Raw genomic sequence first — 19517 nt, 5'->3', positions numbered from 1 at the left:
TATTTGTGAATTACTGGGAATTTAGAATGCACTGTGATTTTGGAAATTTTGGCATAATTTAAATTTGTTTCTCAGGACATCTGTATTTAAATTTGTGTATGGTGTCATATTAAACTAATTACTTACATTGTTGAAAACATTTTTCAACATAGCATCAATACCTAACATGATGTGTTAAATATTGGCTCTTCATCATTTGACCTCATAACTATAATTTATATAGGAGAATATGTTCTCAGTATGCCACTTGTGCACTTTAACATCATTAATAAATTATATATTTAAAAAATAAATGTAATACATCTGAGAAAATATACACTTCTATTTCAGAAGTTTAAAGTGTTGTGATCTTATTTTTATTTATTTTTTGTCTTTTGTAGGGCCGTACCTGTGGCATAAGGAGATTCCCAGCCTAGGGGCTGAGGCGGAGCTTTAGCCGCTGGCCTACACCACAGCCATAGCAACTCGGGATCTGAGCTGCATGTGGCAACCTACACCACAGCTCAGGGCAACGCCACAGCTCACGGCAACATTGGATCCTTTACCCACTGAGCGATGCCAGGGATTGAACCTGCAAACTCATGGTTCCTAGTCGGATTCGTTAACCACTGAGCCACAATGGGAATATCTACTAAAGTGTTGTGATCTTAGATTGATGAACTACTTAATGTATGATTATCTGAGCTACAAGATAAAATCGTAGAACTAAAAAATCCCATGGTCTATGAACCAGTATATCTATTTTCGTGAAATTATACTTGTATTTTTTTTTCACCAAATTCACCAATTTATCCATGCAGAGAAATCTCGAAGGAAAGATGAGTAAGTGTGCTTATTTATGAGACTGGCCAGCGTACTTAATTTATAAGACTAGCCTTGATATTTATCATATCAAGAATTCCACTCCTATTACGTATTATGCGCTCCTGAAGGAATATATTAACCCCAAGAGAAGAGATACTACTATATTCTTAGTTTTCTTTTATAAAATATAGTCTCTTTGTTATTTTAATTTCCTAGACTACCCAAACATTTATCAAGCAAACAAACTTTAGTTTTTATTAGATAAAAAGTTAGGATAACACCTTTGTATGTCAGATATTTTATAGAAATTCACAAGTCATATTTTTTATTTTCTTAAAAGTATGCTAGGCTTTTTGGGCAGTTTACTAACCAGGTACAGAATATTACCTTGTAGGAGAGCCAACTAAGACTAATAGGCTTTAACCTACCTTGCTTTTGAATTAAGAACTTATGATGTATTCAATTTTTTTGTTTGGACACTTAGTCTTATTTTAACTCTGTAAGGGCTTGGCACCCTAAATAACCACACTGGGACTAGGGGAACATAAACATTTTACATGAAATCACAATTTATTATAATTCAAAGCATGATAAAAGAAATCATTCTCTGATTTTTAAGTCTCTGAATTTCCTACTATATGTTATAAATATGTTCTCCTTTAATGTTTGTATAGAGATAAGCTCTGAACATTTTAAATATTTTTTTCTTTAAATTTCAGTCTGCAAAGTAAAAAAAGTACAAATTCACACAGAAATAGCTGTTTGTGGTTTTTTATTTTTTAAAGTAAGAGCAATAAAATGCTAGTCAGTTCTAAGGCCTTAGCCGGTGTTAACAAAATGTAATGAACTGTAAAATAAGGAGGATTTTCTCACCTTTTTTTGCCAGCACATTTTCTGACTCAATCATGTTTCTTGGAAAGAACTGTGGAAAGGCAGATATGTTTTCATTTCATGTCACTGTGTTCTTTTGATCAGATTTATAGCAAGAAGCAACACCTTTTCAAGTGTTTGTTGTATTCTTTAGTAAAGTAACTCACGAAGACCTAAGTATGGGATATTTTCTTTTTTTGGCTTGCCTGTGTATTCTGGTAAAGATATTAGATGTTTGTGAATACATTTACTCTCAAATTTAGTCTGATTCAATTATTTTGATTCTGCTTTTCATTTCCAGCTTGAAGTACAATCTTGCTGTGTGTTCATCCCAAATGATAGCTTGCCTTCCCCGAGTACAATTGTATCTGGTGACATTCCTGGAACAGTGAGAAGTTGGTACCATGGACAAACCAGCATGCCTGGGATGCTTGTCCTCTGTTTGCCTCAAATCAAGATTGTTAGTGCTGGCCACAAGTACATGGAACCTCTGCAGGAGATTCCATTTGTCATCCCACGACCCATCCTTGAAGAAGGTACATTTTTTAAAAAGTCTTTCTATGGCTACTACATTTGATACTGATATTTTTAGTTTATTGGGTTTTTTTCTAATATGCCAGTGCATCTGTAAATCAGTCTTGTCATTGGAAGAACTGCATGGAAATGAACTGAGTGATTTACAAAGTAATCTAAAAAGAGCGATGTACAAAGTAAAGGAACTAAGTGATGCTGTTTATTGATAGCTTCACCTTTTGAACATATTTAAATATATATGGAGACTATCTACAAAAGAACATATACAGTATAGTATAATCACTGAAATGCTAAACATAGATAAAATTAACCAGAGAAGAAGGTTACAGATGTTTGCGTTAGTCTGAAGTAAGAATTCTAAGTGGGTAGATCTTAATTTAAGCCACTTGACTTATGAATGGATATGTTATAAATATATAGTCAAATGGATACGTTATTTACATCAATCATAATCTATTTCTAGATTACTCACTTAAGTAGATAATTGTGTTATTTAAGCCATGTCTCTTTTTTCAATAAATACTTGATTTCTGATGTTGCAGTGTTTTCAGTTGCACACTCATACCCTTTTGAACTTTAACGTATTCATTTCAAATAGTATGTGAACCTGGAAAAGTTTTGAGTCACAAAGTAAATAATGTAAATCTATATTTTAATAACAATCCTCAAATTTTTGACAGTGCTAAATAGGTCAACACCTTGTTCATATTATTAGAATGTAAGTGTCTGAATCCTGATATCATTCAGATTACCACATGTACTGTTACTGAGAAGCAAATACAGTCTGTGCAGTTTTTGACTTTGACATGATGTTGATTTTTTTCCTCCTTTTCTCTGTTGAAATCTCCATTGAAATCTAGGATTTTTTTTAGATTTATCAAAAGTAAGCATAATTTTACTGCCAGAAATTAATGTTGGTACTTAATAATATGAATACCATTACAATAAAATTGTAGAATTCTAAGAGTTAGAAGGAACTTCTTCAAAGTTCTTCTTATGTGCTCTTTGTCTGCGTCTTTTCTCTAGCATATGGGACATATTTGTCCTTTGCTGTTTGTTTTTGGATATAGGGAATGGCTTATCACAACAGCTATTGCGTGTCATATCAAGAATATGGTAGCTTCATAAAGTGAGCTGGGGAGTGCACCCTCATTTTTTGTTTTAATTCTGGAATATTTTAAGATTAAAATGATATGTACCTTGATTATTTTTGTTAAAACTCACTGATAAAATTCATATTTGTGAAAATCTTCCTTTTAAGGTATTTGGTTATATGATTTTTAGTGTATTTATGCAACCATCATCACCATCAAATTTTAGAATAGTTTTATATCTCCAAAAGAATTGGTGTATCATTAGCATTACTCCTCATTCTCCCTTCCCTTCAGTCCGTATGAACCACTTGTCTTTCTAGCTCTATGAATTTGCTTATTCTAGACATTTCATTAGAATGGAATAGCAAAATGTGTGGTCTTTTATGACTAACTTTTTCAGTTATTAAATTTCAGAGTTGATTCCTGTTATAGTATATATGTCTTCATTCCCTTTTTATGGCTGAATAAATAATTCACTTCATGGATAAACTACATTTTCTTTATTCATTGATGGCTTGATTGACATTTGGGTTGTTTCTGCTTTTTGGCTATTATGAATAATGCTGCTACGGTTTATCTTGTACACTTTTTTTGTATGGACATATGTTTTAATTTGTATTAGGTGCATATGTAAGAGTAGGCCTTTTGAGTCACTTGGTAACTCTGTGCTTAGCTTTTAAGGAATTGATAGACTGTTTTTCAAAATGTCTGTTCCATTTTATAATCCCACATCAATGTACGAAGGTTCTGATTTGTGCCTATCTTTTTTTTTATTGAAGTATAGTTGATTTACAATATTAATTTATCCATATCTGTGTCACCACTTGTTATTACATGTTTTATTTGCTCTTGCCATCCCAGTAGGTGTAAAGCGATATCTCATGGTTTTGATTTTCATTTCCCTAATGACTAATGAATGATGCTCAGCATCTTTTCATGTGCTTGTTAGCCACCATTTGTAGATCTTCTTTTGTCTCCCATTCTCTCATTGTATTTTCACTATCTTAACTAAATGTTTTAGTTATTTGTTTAATTAACAATTGAATTAGTTTCCTTTTTATTGTAATATATGTTCTTTTAATGCTGTGTTTCCCCTGCTGTGTTGGAAATTATTCCTGGACCTTTTTCTTCCAATCTTAGAAATTAACATCCTTTACTCAAAATCAAATCTGCTCCTAGAAATATGATGCTGCATATTTAATTTATTAAATTATGCAGTAAACCAAGCTATTTACTCTGCCTCTGAACAATACACAGGTCTTAAAATACTTTAACTCAATCATCCTCTCTGGATTAACTGGTTATCACTTAAAAAAGTAATTGTTTATATTTATTGCATGTGTATAAAACCAGGACACAATTTGGGAAATTTATTTAGTAAGGGGCCAGATAGTAAATATTTTCAGTTTTACCAGCTATATGGTTTCTGTTTCAAGTACTCAACTCTGCTTTGTAGTGCAGCTGTTGATGAATTGACATGACTGTATTTTTCTATAAAATTCAGTTCACAAAATCTAATAGCCAAATTTGATCATAGGCCGTATTTGCTGACTCATATACTAGTGAGACATTCCTTCTTACATACAACTCAGTCCTTTATTCTATCTCAAATCAGTTTCCTTCTGCCTTTTTGTGATGATTTGTAGTTAGTAAACTTAATTTTGTTTGTTTGAAAATGTATTTTTTTGGTTCTCCATTTTGAAAGATATATTGGTGGATGTACAATATCTTATTGGTAGTTACTGTTTTTGCCTGGCTTGTTAAAGATATTTGTTGTGCTGACTCTTTTTCATTGTTCAGGATCCATTAGCAGTTTGTATGTCCCTAAAAATATTTTGTCCTTTCTTGCTGGCACCTTCTAGAATTTTTTATTTTTTAATTTTTATTTTGGCCTTGCCTATGGCGTGTTCGATCCTGAGCCAGGGATCAAACTCCAGCCACAGCAGTGACAATGCCAGGTCCTTAGCCGCAAGGCTACTAGGGAACTCCAGAGTTTTTTTAGTGTATGTGTTTTAAAGTTTTAGTATTGGTGTCTTTTACAACTTATGCAAGTTTTCTGGCATTATCTCTTTATATATTGCCTGTGCTTTATTCTTTCTTAAATATATTTTAGAATTTTTTTTCACGTGTTTTTTTCTTTTTAATGCCCACACTTGTGGCAAATGGAAATTCCCAGTCTAGGGGTCAGATTGAAGCTGCATCTGCCAGCTGATGCCATACCCACGGCAATACTGAATCCAAGCCACCTCTGTGACCTACTCCACAACTTACTGCAATGCTGGATCCTCAACCCACCAAGCAAGGCCAGGGATCAAACCCACATTCTCATGGACACTGTTTGGGGTTCTTAACCTGTTGAGCTACAATGGGAATTCCTTTTAATCACTTTTGTACTATATTTTTCTTGTCTCTTCTTTTTACTTGTATATGTTTTCACTTTGACTTGCTAACCTGCATTCTGAGTAATTTCTTTAATCTGATCCTCCATTTCATTAATTTTTTAAAGTTATGTCTGATATGCTGCTAAAATTCATTAAATTTTTTAGGATGCACTTTTATAGAATTTGAATACATCAAATGGAAAACTGCACAACTCTTAGAATATAGCTTCATAGGTTTTATAAAATAAACCTACCCATGTTGCCTGCATCTGAATCAAGATCAAAAATATTAGCAGTACCCAGAAGATCTTCTCTAGTCCCTGCCAAGACTCTTTTTCTTCAGATTCAAACTGCATCTTGACTTCTAAAACCATCAATTAATTTTCCTGTTTTTGAACTCTATGACACTTCATTAAATTTTAAATTGTAGGGAGTTCCCATTGTGGCGCAGTGGAAACAAATCTAACTAGTATCCATGAGGATGCAGGTTCAATCCCTGGCCTCATTCAGTGTGTCGGAGATCCAGAATTGCTGTGACTGTGGTATACATAGGCTGGCAGCTGTAGCTCTGATTTGACCCCTGGCCTGGTAACTTCCATATGCAAAAAGCAAAAAAAAAAAAATTATAATATTCTTTTCGTTTTGATTGCTCTTTAAAACTCCTTGCTTTTTTCATAATTTTTAGAGCTTCCTTGTATTTCTTAATACTTGAATCATTTATTTTATATTATTGTCTAATCTCTGCTGACTCTTGCCTATTAGACCTAGTATTTCTGGTACATTTTTTTTGTTTGTTTCTTTGTTGCTTCTTTTTGTTAAGGAGGGCATTCTTATTTTCCTTAGAAATTTCTCTCTAGAAATTCTTTGAAGACTAGCTGAAAGATTCCTCCTATGCATGCTTGAACTTACTTCTGATACGTTGGGAGTTTTCCAGTTTAGGACCACTTGAAACTAACTTCCTTGTTGGAAGTTTTTATGCCACTCAGATTAAAAAAAATTCAAGTTACAACCTCTTATGAGGCTTGGCTTGTGGTTATGGGTATTGATGTTGTTCTATTCAAGGTTCAGTTTTCTGGCAGCGTTTTAATAGGGCATGTAGAGAGCGGAAAAATGGGACAGTTTTATTTCTAGTTTACTCTAACGTAAGTATGCATGCAAAGCTTATGTCCTATTAATTTCTATACTACAGATTGCCCTAGGGCTTAATCTTTAATCAGCCTTATTTGTGAACAAGAGTGTTCAATCTCACTACTTTTGAACATTTCTTTAGTTTCTGGCTTCTCTCATTCCCATGCCTTAATCCTTACTTTTTGGAGAAACTCATTAATAAATTTTAGGAGATATAATGTGTGTTCCAATTTGTGTTTGTGTGCCTGTGTAAACAGATACAAGTTTTAATCATAGTATGTGTTATATGCAAACATTTTATAAATATATTCACCATTTTCATTTGTTTTTAGCACAAGGGTCCTTCAGGGCACTATTTCTACTATACTTCTGGTATTAGAATCCCTCAAGTGATTGAAAGATGTTATGAGGCTATTTTAACCCCTCTTTTTCTAATGGATTTTACGAAATGACTGATACATACTACCCTACTATTTTTTATCTCTTCAGTATTCACCTTATTTCTACAGCACTCCTGCCAACTTCAGTTGTTTGTCCTTTTCATATGATAAATTATTTTATTCTTATTATTCCAGTGTTTTATGAGTGACTTAAGAGCTATAGAAGTCTATGTCTTTAAAGCATAAGGTGTTATTATATTTTCTGATTTTTCTTCTAGAACTGAGTTAGCATCTTAGTTTATTTTAAACTTAAAATAAAAATTATATACCAGATGGAGAGGCCTAGAATCAAATAGAACCTTCTAAAGTCTATTTTTTCATACTCCCTAGGAGACTATAGAGTGACTGTATAATCAACATTGAAACCTAAAGTAGAAACAAGTTTTTAACCATCTGGTTATTCTCATTGGTCAAACCTGCCCTAAGGAAAGGAGATTATTTCAAGATATTTAAAACTTTTTCAGGCATTAAAAAAACTATAGATATTAACTTCTTAGGAAAAACCATCTTTTTTCCTTTAAGATTGTAAAGTATCTGGGTATAACCCTTTGATGGATATGTTTAAAGAGTAGTTTATCTTTACACCTATGCGTAGATGGAGAAAGAATCTGGAGGTCTCTTCATTTTCAGTTTTCAAATAGTCCTCCTGGTTTTGGTGTCACTCTGCATTCTCTTTTTGAAACATATTCGAGTATTAGAACCTGTTGAAGGATAGATGTCATGAATCAGATAGATCCTTTATAGTTATCCCTCCAGGCATCAGTCACTTGCTGTTTATCTATTATCTTCCCATGTTTAAAAATTTGGTAACATTACTTATTTGCTGTTTTGTCTTCTCCTGTTCACCTACTCATTTTGGCTTAGAATGCTTTTTTTCCTCTGTCATTTTGCTGGTTTAAGAATGCAGATAAATATTTTTAGTCATTTTCAACAGATATGGAATGTGACTAAATCTATACCACCTTCTGATTATACTGTTTTCTAGTCTGCTTCTGTGATACTATTGTTTTATGTTCAACTCATTTTTTTTCTTTTTTTTTTGGTAAGTGTAGAGGATGAATTTGGTGGAGACCGGGGGGAATGGGTGCAGGGGAAGATAGGAAAATTGGAGTCAAGGAGATTAGTTAGATAGTGTGTCTAGCTTTTATAATTGTCTAAAATTATCAGAACCAGAATCTTGGTGATTGGAATGGGAAAAATGGGAAAGCATAGAGAAATATTTGACATTAGCCAAAATTAATGAAACTGTGATTGGGCTAGTTACTAATGGTGAAGGAAAAGTAAATGTATAGAATAACTCCATGGTTCCTAATTGCGATATCTATGTAGAAGTTTATACAGTTAAAATTATAATTACAAATAAAGAAAGCGACTTAATTTTGAGTGTGAAAGATGAGAGGGATGAATTTAGTTTGGGAATACTGTGAAGTGTTTGTGGGGCATTTAGTTAAATTATCTAATAAGCTTTTGCGTATATGAGTCTAGAACTTAAAAAAGGCATTATTGTTAGAGATACATAATGATAGCAGGGAAAACCATGAAAAAAAATGTGATCCCTTAAACAGAGACAAACAGATAGAAAAAGAGGGGAACACTAATTGGATGAAAGGAAAAGAATAATCTGTGATGGAAACTTACAAGTAAAAGGTAAGGTAAGTAAGGGGAAAAACCATGAGGCAGTAGTCTCCTGGAAGACAGATGATTAAGTCGTGTAACTGTAGCACAGCTGCCTAACAAGATGAAGACTAAAAGGTGTGAAAGGGACTTGACAGTTTTAGGCGATCGATTTCTCTTATCCCAATACTTTAAGCGGAATAGTGTTAATGCTAGTCAGATGATGATGGCCTCAGGACTAAACTGAAAGTGAAGAATTGATATAACACATTCACAATCTTAAAAAATTTTCTAAGGGAGTTCCTGTGATGCCTCAGCAGAAGCAAATCTGACTTGTATCCATGAGGATGTGGGTTTGATCCCTGGCCCTGCTCAGTAGGTTAAGGATCCAGCGTTGCTGTGTCTGGGTCATAGGCTGGCAGCTGTAGCTACAATTTGACACCTAGCCTAGGAACTTCCATATGCTGGGGTATAGGCCTAAAAAGCAAAAAACAAAACACAAAAATTATTTAAGAGAGAAGAATGGGGAGTTTCCACCATGGCTCATTGGTTAATGAATCCGACTAGGAACCATGAGGTTGTGGGTTCGATCCCTGGCCTTGCTCGGTGGGTTGGGGATCCGGTGTTGCTGTGAGTTGTGGTGTAGGTCGCACGCAGATGCGGCACGGATCCCCCGTTGCTGTGGCTCTGGCGTAGGCCAGAGGCTACAGCTCCGATTAGACCCCTAGCCTGGGAATCTCCATATGCTGCGGGAGCGGCCCTAGAAAAGATAAAAAAAAAAGAGTGGGGATGATACGTGTGTATGTGTGTATATGTATATATATACAACTTAATATGCTTTGGTTGTAAACAACAGAGACCACATCAGGATAACATAAGCAAAAATGGGACTTAATGACCCTTTGACTGTATTCTACTCTAGAAAACAACTTTGAATTTTTAAATAAAATTTTGCTATTTCTCCGTTTGACTTTGGTGGCTATGAAGGACATGTTTTCAATTAAAACTTTGTTTCATTTCTTTATGTTTTTTTTTTTTTAACTTGTCCTTTTAACTCCTGTGAAGTTAATTTTCTCTTGATCTTTGTCTTTGGTGTTATTCAGTTATCACTGTGGAGTTCTAAATTTCTGTTAAAACTTTAATTTTTGAAGTCAGTTGTTTTAGATTCAAGATATAACAAACTAGTCATTATGATATGACCAACATGTAAAAAAAGCTTCCAGCATTACAAAGATTATCAACAGGATGAACAAAAAGTGTTCTCATTATAGATTTGAGGCTTCTTGTAGTCTGAACTTAGACTTCTAAGCTTCAGAATGAGGAACTGTTTGTTGAAACGTGTCATCTGCTTTCAGTTGCCATGGGAAAGGAGAGATGATCTCTAATATAGCCAGATTCAATCTGTGTAGGGTGTTTGGGTCAAAATCAACATCTTGAGTTTCATTAGAGAACATATTGCGGTGAGGCTTGCAGATGTAATTTGCTATATCCAGCTCACACCTCTGAGCAGATGGGTTTCTACCTTGTGCCTAGCAGAGGTTTGTTTTTCCTTTTGTGAAAGAGTTGCCTGTGACTTTAATAAAATATTTTGACAGAGATGGAATATTGAGATCATTTATAAATTAAAACTCTGCTGTTGTTGGATTTAGTAAGTTTTAATAGAAACTGATGTGAAAATTGTTGAACATCTTTGAAAAATATGAGGGCTATTTTCCATGTAGTTCTGATCGCCTTAGTGGCTCATGTGTATTGTTGCAATATAGATTTTTTTTTAATATCATAGTTTGATAATCATAATTTGCACTTGTTCTGGGAGTTCCCATTGTGCTTCAGTGGGTTAAGAACCCAACTAGTGTCCATGAGAATTCGGGTTCAATCCCTGGCCGCAATCAGTGGGGTTAAGGATCTGGTGTAGCTGTAAGCTGTAGTGTAGGTCTCAGATGGGGCTTGGATCTGACATTGCTGTGATGGTGGTGTAGGCTGGCAGCTGCAACTCTCATTTGACTCCTAGCCTGGGAACTTACATATGCCACAGATGAGGCCCTAAAAAGAAAAAGAAAAACAATTTCTATTGTTCTAAAGAATTTATTCACAAAACAGAAACAGATTCAAAGATTTCAAAACCAAACTTTTGATTACCAAAGTGGAAATGTGGGGACAGGTAAATTAGAAAGTTGGGATTAACATATACACAGTACTATATATAAAATAGATAAGTAACCAGGACCTACTATATACCACAAGGAAATCTACTCAATATTCTGTAAAAAAATAAAAATAAAGAAATAATAATCTGGATGAGAAAATAATCTGCAAAGAAATGGATATATGTATATGTATAACTGATTCACTTTGCTCTACACCTGAAATTAACACAACATTGTAAGTCAAATATATGTCAGAAAAAATTTTTTTAAAAATTTCTGCTGTTCTGAAAGATGGTAATGTAGTATTGCAAGAGTTCTTTTCCCCCAGTTTTACTCTGTGTCTTTGACTTTAATTCTTAAACCGTATGTAAATTAGATTTTCTAAGGAAAGGTGAAAGCTCAGAAAAGAGCTTCAGATTTGTTCTTGATGTTATTATTTTAAAATACATCTCTTGAAAGCCATCATATATGTATAACAAATGAAGTTAAGCTGTTGAACTGCATTAACATATTTAATATAATTACTGTAGACATTGTTCTCAGTAGCTCACATTCATTTTTCTGAATCATTTGTTTAGCTGCAAGTTCTGTTACTTTGAAAGGCTGCACAAACAACCTTTATTTATTTCCTGTTAATTTTACATTGCCCAACCCCCAAACACATTTATTTTACAAACAAAAACCAATATGGCAGATCTAATATGCACCATATTTTTCCTGCTCACCTTTTAAAAATAAACTATATAATTTACAGTGTCTTAAGATCTTAAAAATACGGCTTTTTAAATGATACTAAGGTAGTATATTCTCATTAAAGGCAATTTTTAAATTGAGATATAGTTGACATATAAAATTGTGTAAGTTTAAGGTGTACAACATTGCTGGTTTCATACACTTAGATATTGCAATGTGATTACCACTGTGGTGTTAGCTAACATTTCTATCAAGTCACAGAATTATTTATTTTCTGTGATGCATACATTTAAGGTCTAGTCTCTTAGCAAATTTGATGTGTGTTAATATAGGATTGTTGACTCTAATCATTATGATGTGCCTTAGATCTTCAGATCTTATCTTCTAGTTGCTAACTTAGCAGTGGCTAGAGCCAAGTGTGAGCTGGTTCCATTCCCTCTAAGTGTGTACTCTATTCCCTCCTGGCAATGGCACCTTCACCCCAGAGGGGAGTGTATCTGGAACAAGAGGGCCCAGAGAGGGCATGCAGTGTGGTCCCCCTGTTAAAGCTGGAATGTTCCTGGCCCCTCTCTTTCAGCACCAGTAATGGCCACTCTTGCCTTTTTTAGATGCAGTGCTGGTCTGACTGGCTCCATCCCCATGAAGTGCACACTTTCCTTGGCAGTGGCATCCTTTGCGCCAAGGGGAGCTGAGCCAGTCAAAGCTCTAGAGGGGCTGGAGCAGCCACACTTGCCTGTGGGCTGGGGCATGTGCCTTAACTGTCACAGGAAATCTGCTAGATCCCTGTACAATTTCGGTCCACTTCCTCTCTTGTGGTCCAAGGAGTTAGCAACTGTGTGTGCGTGTATGTGTTCTTCAGGAACACAGCCTTGGTGTCTTACAAACCTGTGCTAAGACCTATTGGTTTTTCAAGCAGCTAAAGGGACTCATCTTCCCAGTTTTGGATTCTAGGGCTGAAGTGCTCAATATGTGGTTTGAACTGCTCACTTCCAAGGGAGGATCTCTGAGCTCTTGATATACCCTCCCTATTCTGGGTCCCCTATAAAGAGCACAGGTCCCCACCTGATTACATCTCCCTTCCTGCCTGACTTCCTGTGGATTTTTCTTTACACCTTTGATCATAGCATGGTCTTTTTTTTTTTTTTTTCTGCTAGCCTTCACTTTTTCTGTGAGAGTTGTCCCGCATGTAAGTGTATTTCTGACTTGTTCATTGGGGGAGGTGAGTTTACCACACTCCTACTCTGCCATCTTGACCTCTTCCTCCTCACAATACCCACATTTTCTTGATGTGTTCATCTATTGGTGGACTCTGAGGTTGCTTCTCTCTCTTGGGCATTGCGAGTAATATTGCTATGGACACTGAGATGCACATATCTTTTTCTAGTAGTGTTTTCGTTTTCATCAGATAAATAGCTGAAGTGGAATTGCTAAATCCTATGGTAGTTCTGTTTTTAATTTTTTGAGCAGCTTTCATCCTGTTTTTGATAGTGGTTATACCAGTTGACATTCCTATCAGCAGTGTGCACAGGGCTCCCTTTCCTCTACATCCTAATACTTGTTATTTAGTCTTTTTGATAATTGCCATTCTGACAGGTGTGAGATATTACCTTATTGTGGTTTTGATTTGCCTTTCCCTAACAATTAGTTTTGTTGAGCACCTTTTCATTGGTCTATTGGCCAACTGTGTATGTCTTATTTGGAAAAATGTTTATTCAGGTCCTCTGCCCGCTTTTTATGTTGTATTTTATTTTTTTATTTTATAATGATTTTTATTTTTTACATTATTGCTGGTTTACAGTGTTCTGTCAATTTTGTCCTGTCTGCCCACTTTTTAATCAGACTTTTTATGATCCCGAGTTGCATGTGTTCTTTATATATTTTGGATATGGTGGATTTTCAGTTTCTCGGAAGGAAGTGTAGCTTTGGATCCTTCCAGCTATATGACATTTTACCTTCTTTTTTTGAAATTTTTGACAGTTTTTTGAAAAAACTGCTTCTGGCCCTTATTGATAATTTGGTAAACTTTTAATAATTCCTTTAATGCCTTCCCACTCCTTATAAAAGTACTATAAATTCTCACCACTTTTCTCCAGGTTATCTGATTATTTTCTCTACTTAACATACTACATCTTTATGCCTTTAACAAAAGCATTGGCAACTTCCCATCCAGACATGGTCCTGCTGCAGGGCCTTTGCACTCACTATTCACCTTCTAGAACATTTTTTTTCCCAAGTAGCTTCATGACTCATATCTTCACTAAAGGTCATTTATCAGAGCAGATTACTGGACTGTCCTATCTTAAAGTGGCAGCACCATCCCCTGTGGTATTACCCTGCTTAATTATTCTTCAGAGCATTTACAACCATCAGCATATTATATGTTATTTAATTATCATTTTTCTTTCTGCAACTAGAATGCAAGTTGCATGGGAAAAGTGAGTTTGTATTGACCACTGCCCTCTTCCTAGGTCCTAGAATAATGTATAGGATGTAATTAATGGAGTAAATATTTGTTTGATAAATGAATCTGCGGTAACTGGAGTAAGTCTTTAGTCTTCTGTCATCATTTTATGACCCAAGCATTTTTATACGTTTATCCATCTCTGTCCCTCCCTCCCATTCTCCTTTTCTACTTTCCCCTCCCTCTGCCCCTCCCTTTCCCCCTCCTTCCTCCCTCCCTCCCTTCCTTTCTTACCCTTTCTTTCTTTCCTCCCTTCCTTCTTTCCTTTCTTCTCCCTCCTTCCCTTCCTCCTTTTCCTTCCTTCTTTCCTTCTCAAAACAAATATTTATTGAGTGCCTACAATGTATTATGAACTGTGTTTTTAAAGAATTTGCTTTATCAATTATAATCTCTTTAACCGTTTTGTCATATGAATATGCTAAAGTTTCAATTTTTTCAACAGAACGAAGCTTTTGGTTGCAAATTCAGTGGAAAACTTTTAATCCTTGATGTTGTTCATTGATTCATTTTTTGAAACTCTTTAACTTCTGGATAGTCACTTTCTTTGGTTTGTTTTCTGTGGATCATGGCTACTTCCATCTTTTATGGAATCCTTTTCCTGTGTTCATTCTTTAAAGATAGGTGCTGTTCATATTTACAGTTTTACTAGATATTCTTATCTATACCTATACTGAAGCTATTACCCTTTCACTGGTGGTTTATAAATCTATAAGATTGTCACTTATCTGGCTTTCCTATTCCTTTTTTATATTCTCAGGCATTTCTTTGACCTAGATTGCCCATCATATGGCACTAATAACTTAATAGAATGTTATGTTACAGAGTAAAAGCTATTTTCAATATCAAAAATTGCTCCATTCTTAATTTCAAAGCTGGTTCCTGGCTATACCTGTCAGCTTTAGTGTGTTTTTTGAAGTGGTTCACCTTAACCCCCAAGAATGAAGCCACGCTTTAGGCGCCAAGTTATAGATAAACACGATCTCCAGAAGTTCCCACTGTAGCAGTGTGGATTAAGATTCAGGGTTGTCTTTGTGGCATCTTGGGTCACTGTTGAGGCTCAGGTTAGATTATTCTTGGCCCAGTGTGGTGGGTTAAGGATCTGGCATTGTTGCAGCTATGGCATAGGTCACAACTGCAACTCAGATTCAATCTCTGGCCTGGAAACTTCCATATGCCAAGCCATGGGTATACCAAAAAACCCCTTGATCTCCAGGACCCAGGTTTTCTTCCCTATGATTCCCTTTTGTATGAGCTCTTCACAAAATCAAATTCATTAATTCAAACTTATTTAGAATTTGAAATAATTTTCTTGAACTGAAGGAGTCCTGTGGTCATCCATGAACGTCCTGCCTTTTACAAAAATTCAGGAATTCCCATCATGGCTCCAATGGATATGAGTCTGACTAGGATCTATAAGCATGTGGGTTTGACCCCTGGCCCCCCCTTAGTGGGTCAAGGATCCAGCATTGCCATGAGCTGTGGTGCAGGTCGTAGATGCTGCTCAGATCTGGTGTTGCTGTGGCTGTGGCGTGGGCCGGTAACTGTAGCTCCAATTTGCCCCCTAGCCTGGGAACTTCCTTATGCCACAGGTGCCACCCTAAAAGGCAAAAAAAGAAGAAAAAGAATAACATTCAAATAATACTAAATAATGAAAGGAATGAAATTCATCAGGGCTTGACTTTTTACCTTGTTAAAACTTTCTTCCATTTTTTCTTTGTCACTAAGTTGGTTCTTTTACTATAATTGAATCCACTCAATTCTTACAAAGAGAAAAGTCATGAAATGGCTCAGTGCTTCACGAGGAAAAAGCATAGGATTTAGGAATTTTTAGCATTTCTCCTCCAACACCTAGGGATAGATAGAGCTAGGATTCTAACCTAAGTTGGTCTGGTACAAAATCCAGGCTCATTCTCCTGTTGAAACAGTGTCAAGAGTATCTACTGCACTCAGTAAACTAGTTTATCAACTTAAGTGAGTTGATATGCTCTGTCAGTAAAATAAAATGAACACACAAATGTGTACCTTTTATTGCTCACAAATGCTTGTTTATTAGGAGAGTTAGCATGGCAAAGCCTTTCTACATTAGTCTCAACTTTCATCCAGTAACAGTTGAAAATACTTCATTTGTAGAAGTCTTGGGAAGGTTTAACTCAAAATAGATTTGACCCAAATCGACTAAAGTGACTACATGTACTGTATTTTGTGGTAAGAAAAATGATAAAAATATTGAACTTCTAGGATATTTGTATTGTAAATGTTTCTAATTATTCTTATTGTTATAAATATAATGTATATAGCTAAAAATATTTTGGAAAGGGAATCATGACCTAAGCATCTTTCTTAGTTTTTAAAGTTTTGAGAGCACAATGTTTGTAAAATACATATTCAATTTAGTAGCTTAAAAAGGGATAATTAGCTATTGAGTTCTTTTTTTTTTTTTTTTTTTAGGGCTGCGCCCTCAGTATGTGGAAATTCCCAAGCTAGGGGTCCAGTCGGAGCTATAGCTGCTGGCCCATGCCACAGCCACAGCAACATCAGATCTGAACCATGTATGTGCCCTAAACCATAGCTCACACCAATGCCAGATCCTTAATCCACTGAGCGAGGCCAGGGATCAAACCCACAACCTCATGGTTCTTAGTTGGATTTGCTTTCGCTGTGCCACAACAGAAACTCCTATTCCGTTATTTTTAAAAGCTAAAGTAAAAAACGATTAGGAAGCAAAAATCAGCATTTAAGAATAAGGATAGTTAAAATACCTTATATTTATAATTTAAGTTATAACCCATATATCTTAATGCCTAAATCATAAGACCCAATAAATATTTTGTTTCCTTAATTGTGTAGTTGTCTTTGCATAATGATTTATGTGAGGTGAGGAGTGCCATTAGTGGTTAGGAAATATGTAGAATTGTCATATTTCTTGACAAGTTAGAGAAACTGAGGGTATGTCTTATTAGCTATGACCTTAAACAAATCCTACATTGCTGTCATTTTAACATCTCTTTAAAAACTGTAAAGTAGTTACTAATACCTTTGTTGCTTGAAGGACAGTGCTAGTTTTTGAGGTTATTTTTAAGGGCAATAATTGTTCTTGTTCTGGTTTTGAATCATTTATAATTGCAATCGTAAGTTTTAAAAAATCTTAAAAAGCAGTATTATATTTCTTTATGAAGTAGTGAAATGTTGATGATTAAACCAGTAATAACTTTCAGAAATGAACAGTAGTTAGCATTGAATGCTTGGAGTTCTAGATGTGAAGAAAATATTTCACAAATTTGATGTGTTATTTTATCATAATTTAATAATCATATTTTAAATATATCTTTATATAACATACTTTTATTTTTTTACATTTACATTTTATTATCTGATCCATGCAATACATTTTACATTTCCTAATACAAAGCAGTATTTTCTTCCAAATGTAGAATTTTGGTTACAGAGCAAATAAAACTGTAGGCTGCTCATTTTCATTTCCTTCTCTTCCAGACATGTCAGCAGTTCTCTTCATCCAGGAGAACTGATTACACTTTATACCATTTTTTAGTGCTTTCATTCTTTGAATGTTTCCAATACGTAAATTAACATCACTTAGAATTAAGGAAAACCTTTATCTCAACTGTCTTTAAATCATGTAAGTGCTAAGTGGTTTGGGGAAACAGTGTCAGCCCTTTGGCTTATTTATATTGGTAGAAAGCAATGTATCCATCTCCAAATTGTTACCCCTCACAATTAGTAAAATATTCCTGGTTATGCTAATTCATATTTGAAATAAAAACTTGCCTGAGCCATAAAGGATTTGGAGACACAGAGAAAAAAGTAAAAAAGAAGAGAAAGGCACTTTTCTTGTGTTTCGAAGACTTAATGACAGAGGTTATGTATGAAAGAAAGAAAACTGAGGGGTGGTATCTCTAATTTTGACCAACTTTCCTTCTTCATTTTCCATATTGGTGTTTATAAAGTCATTCACCTTGGCACCAAGTACACATACTTTTTCCTATGGTAAAGTATAGCATCTTTAGAAAGACTGATTATTGGAGTTCCTGTCATGGTGCATGGAAACAAATCTGACTGGGAACCATGAGGTTGCAGGTTCAATCCCAGGCCTCCCTCAGTGGGTTAAGGATCCAGCATTGCTGTGAGCTGTGGTGTAGGTTGCAGACACAGCTCGGATCTGGCATTGCTGTGGCTGTGGTGTAGGCTGCCAGCTGTAGCTCCGATTAGACCCCTAATATGGGAACTTATATATACTGTGGGTTTGGCCCTTTAAAAAAAAAAAAAAAAAAAAAAAGGCCGATTATCTTTCCAAAATATTGATTCCTGCCCACCAATATTGAACATTGTGATTTAGATGTATATGGTGAGGGTCTATATAATTAATCACTCTTCGTAATCCAACATTGATAATAAAATTTTTGAAATGTATATTTTTGAGAGAATTTTTTTGTTATCTAAATCAGTCCTTCTGCTTCTAGTTTTGTGAAAAATTAGCAACATGTAATACAATATAAGGAAATCCACACTGTGTGATTTTTATGATTCCACTCAGTTTTAAGTTAATATTATTTAATGAAGTCTTCCTCCCCTATTGTTGACACATGTATCACATAGCCTTACACTGAATTTTGTCCCAAATCTGTCATGCTCATTTTGTCCCAAAGCTCTGTCATGCTCATTTTCTTTTACATAATTTCATCTGAAGTACATTAGTGTTGGTTATATATATATATATTTTTTTTTATTTGTCTTTTTAGGGCCACACCTGAGCATATGGAAGTTCCCAGGCTGAGGGTGAATTGGAGCTGCAGCTGCTACCCTTACACCACAGCCACAGCAACACCGGATCCAAGTCGCTTCCACAGCTTATGCTGTAGCTCATGGAAATGCTGGATCCTTAACCCACTGAGCAAGGCAAGGGATCAAACCCTTGTCCTCATGGATACTAGTCAGTTTCCTTACTGCCAAGCCACCATGGGAACCCCAGTTATAATTTGTTGAGAATGAATTTTTTGGTATTCTTTTCTCTGTTGATAATGTAGAGGTTTCACAAATTCAAATAGAAACGGAATTCCCAATCTTGATACTTTTTAATTTTTCTTGTTCTCTAGACAATTTGTTTGACTATTCCTAAATTCTACCAACAATAAATAATTTTTCTAAAATGGAAGACCCATTTTATAGCTTTAGAACTCACTAATTAAAGTGAAAATACTAATCTCAAAAGTCTCAGATTAGTACATGGACCTGGTCTGTCATGGATATCTGAACATATTTTAAGGAGTCCCCAGAACAGTATATTGTCAGTATTGTAAATAGATAAGGTTTTATTTTGTTTGTGTACGTGTGTG

At 35.0% G+C, this 19517-nt stretch overlaps 1 protein-coding gene across 14 annotated transcripts in view; it reads left to right on the top strand.

Moving 5' to 3' along the window:
- The window catches only part of VPS13B (vacuolar protein sorting 13 homolog B), a 735231-nt gene that overhangs the window by 327392 nt on the left and 388322 nt on the right, over positions 1 to 19517 (top strand). For all 14 annotated transcript variants that reach the window (XR_002343694.1, XR_002343693.1, XM_021090606.1 and 11 more), the window contains one exon: positions 1976 to 2210. Coding sequence is in view for 12 of the 14 variants with exons in the window: in XM_021090606.1 (XP_020946265.1) it covers positions 1976 to 2210 (235 nt within the window). In the remaining 2 variants the exon portion in view is untranslated. The remainder of the gene's footprint in view (positions 1 to 1975; positions 2211 to 19517) is intronic.

This window comes from Sus scrofa, chromosome 4 (assembly GCF_000003025.6).
Source record: "Sus scrofa isolate TJ Tabasco breed Duroc chromosome 4, Sscrofa11.1, whole genome shotgun sequence".
In the NCBI taxonomy this organism is placed as follows: domain Eukaryota; kingdom Metazoa; phylum Chordata; class Mammalia; order Artiodactyla; family Suidae; genus Sus; species Sus scrofa.
Note: the sequence above shows the minus strand (reverse complement) of the source record. Positions and strands in the feature narration are given on the sequence as shown.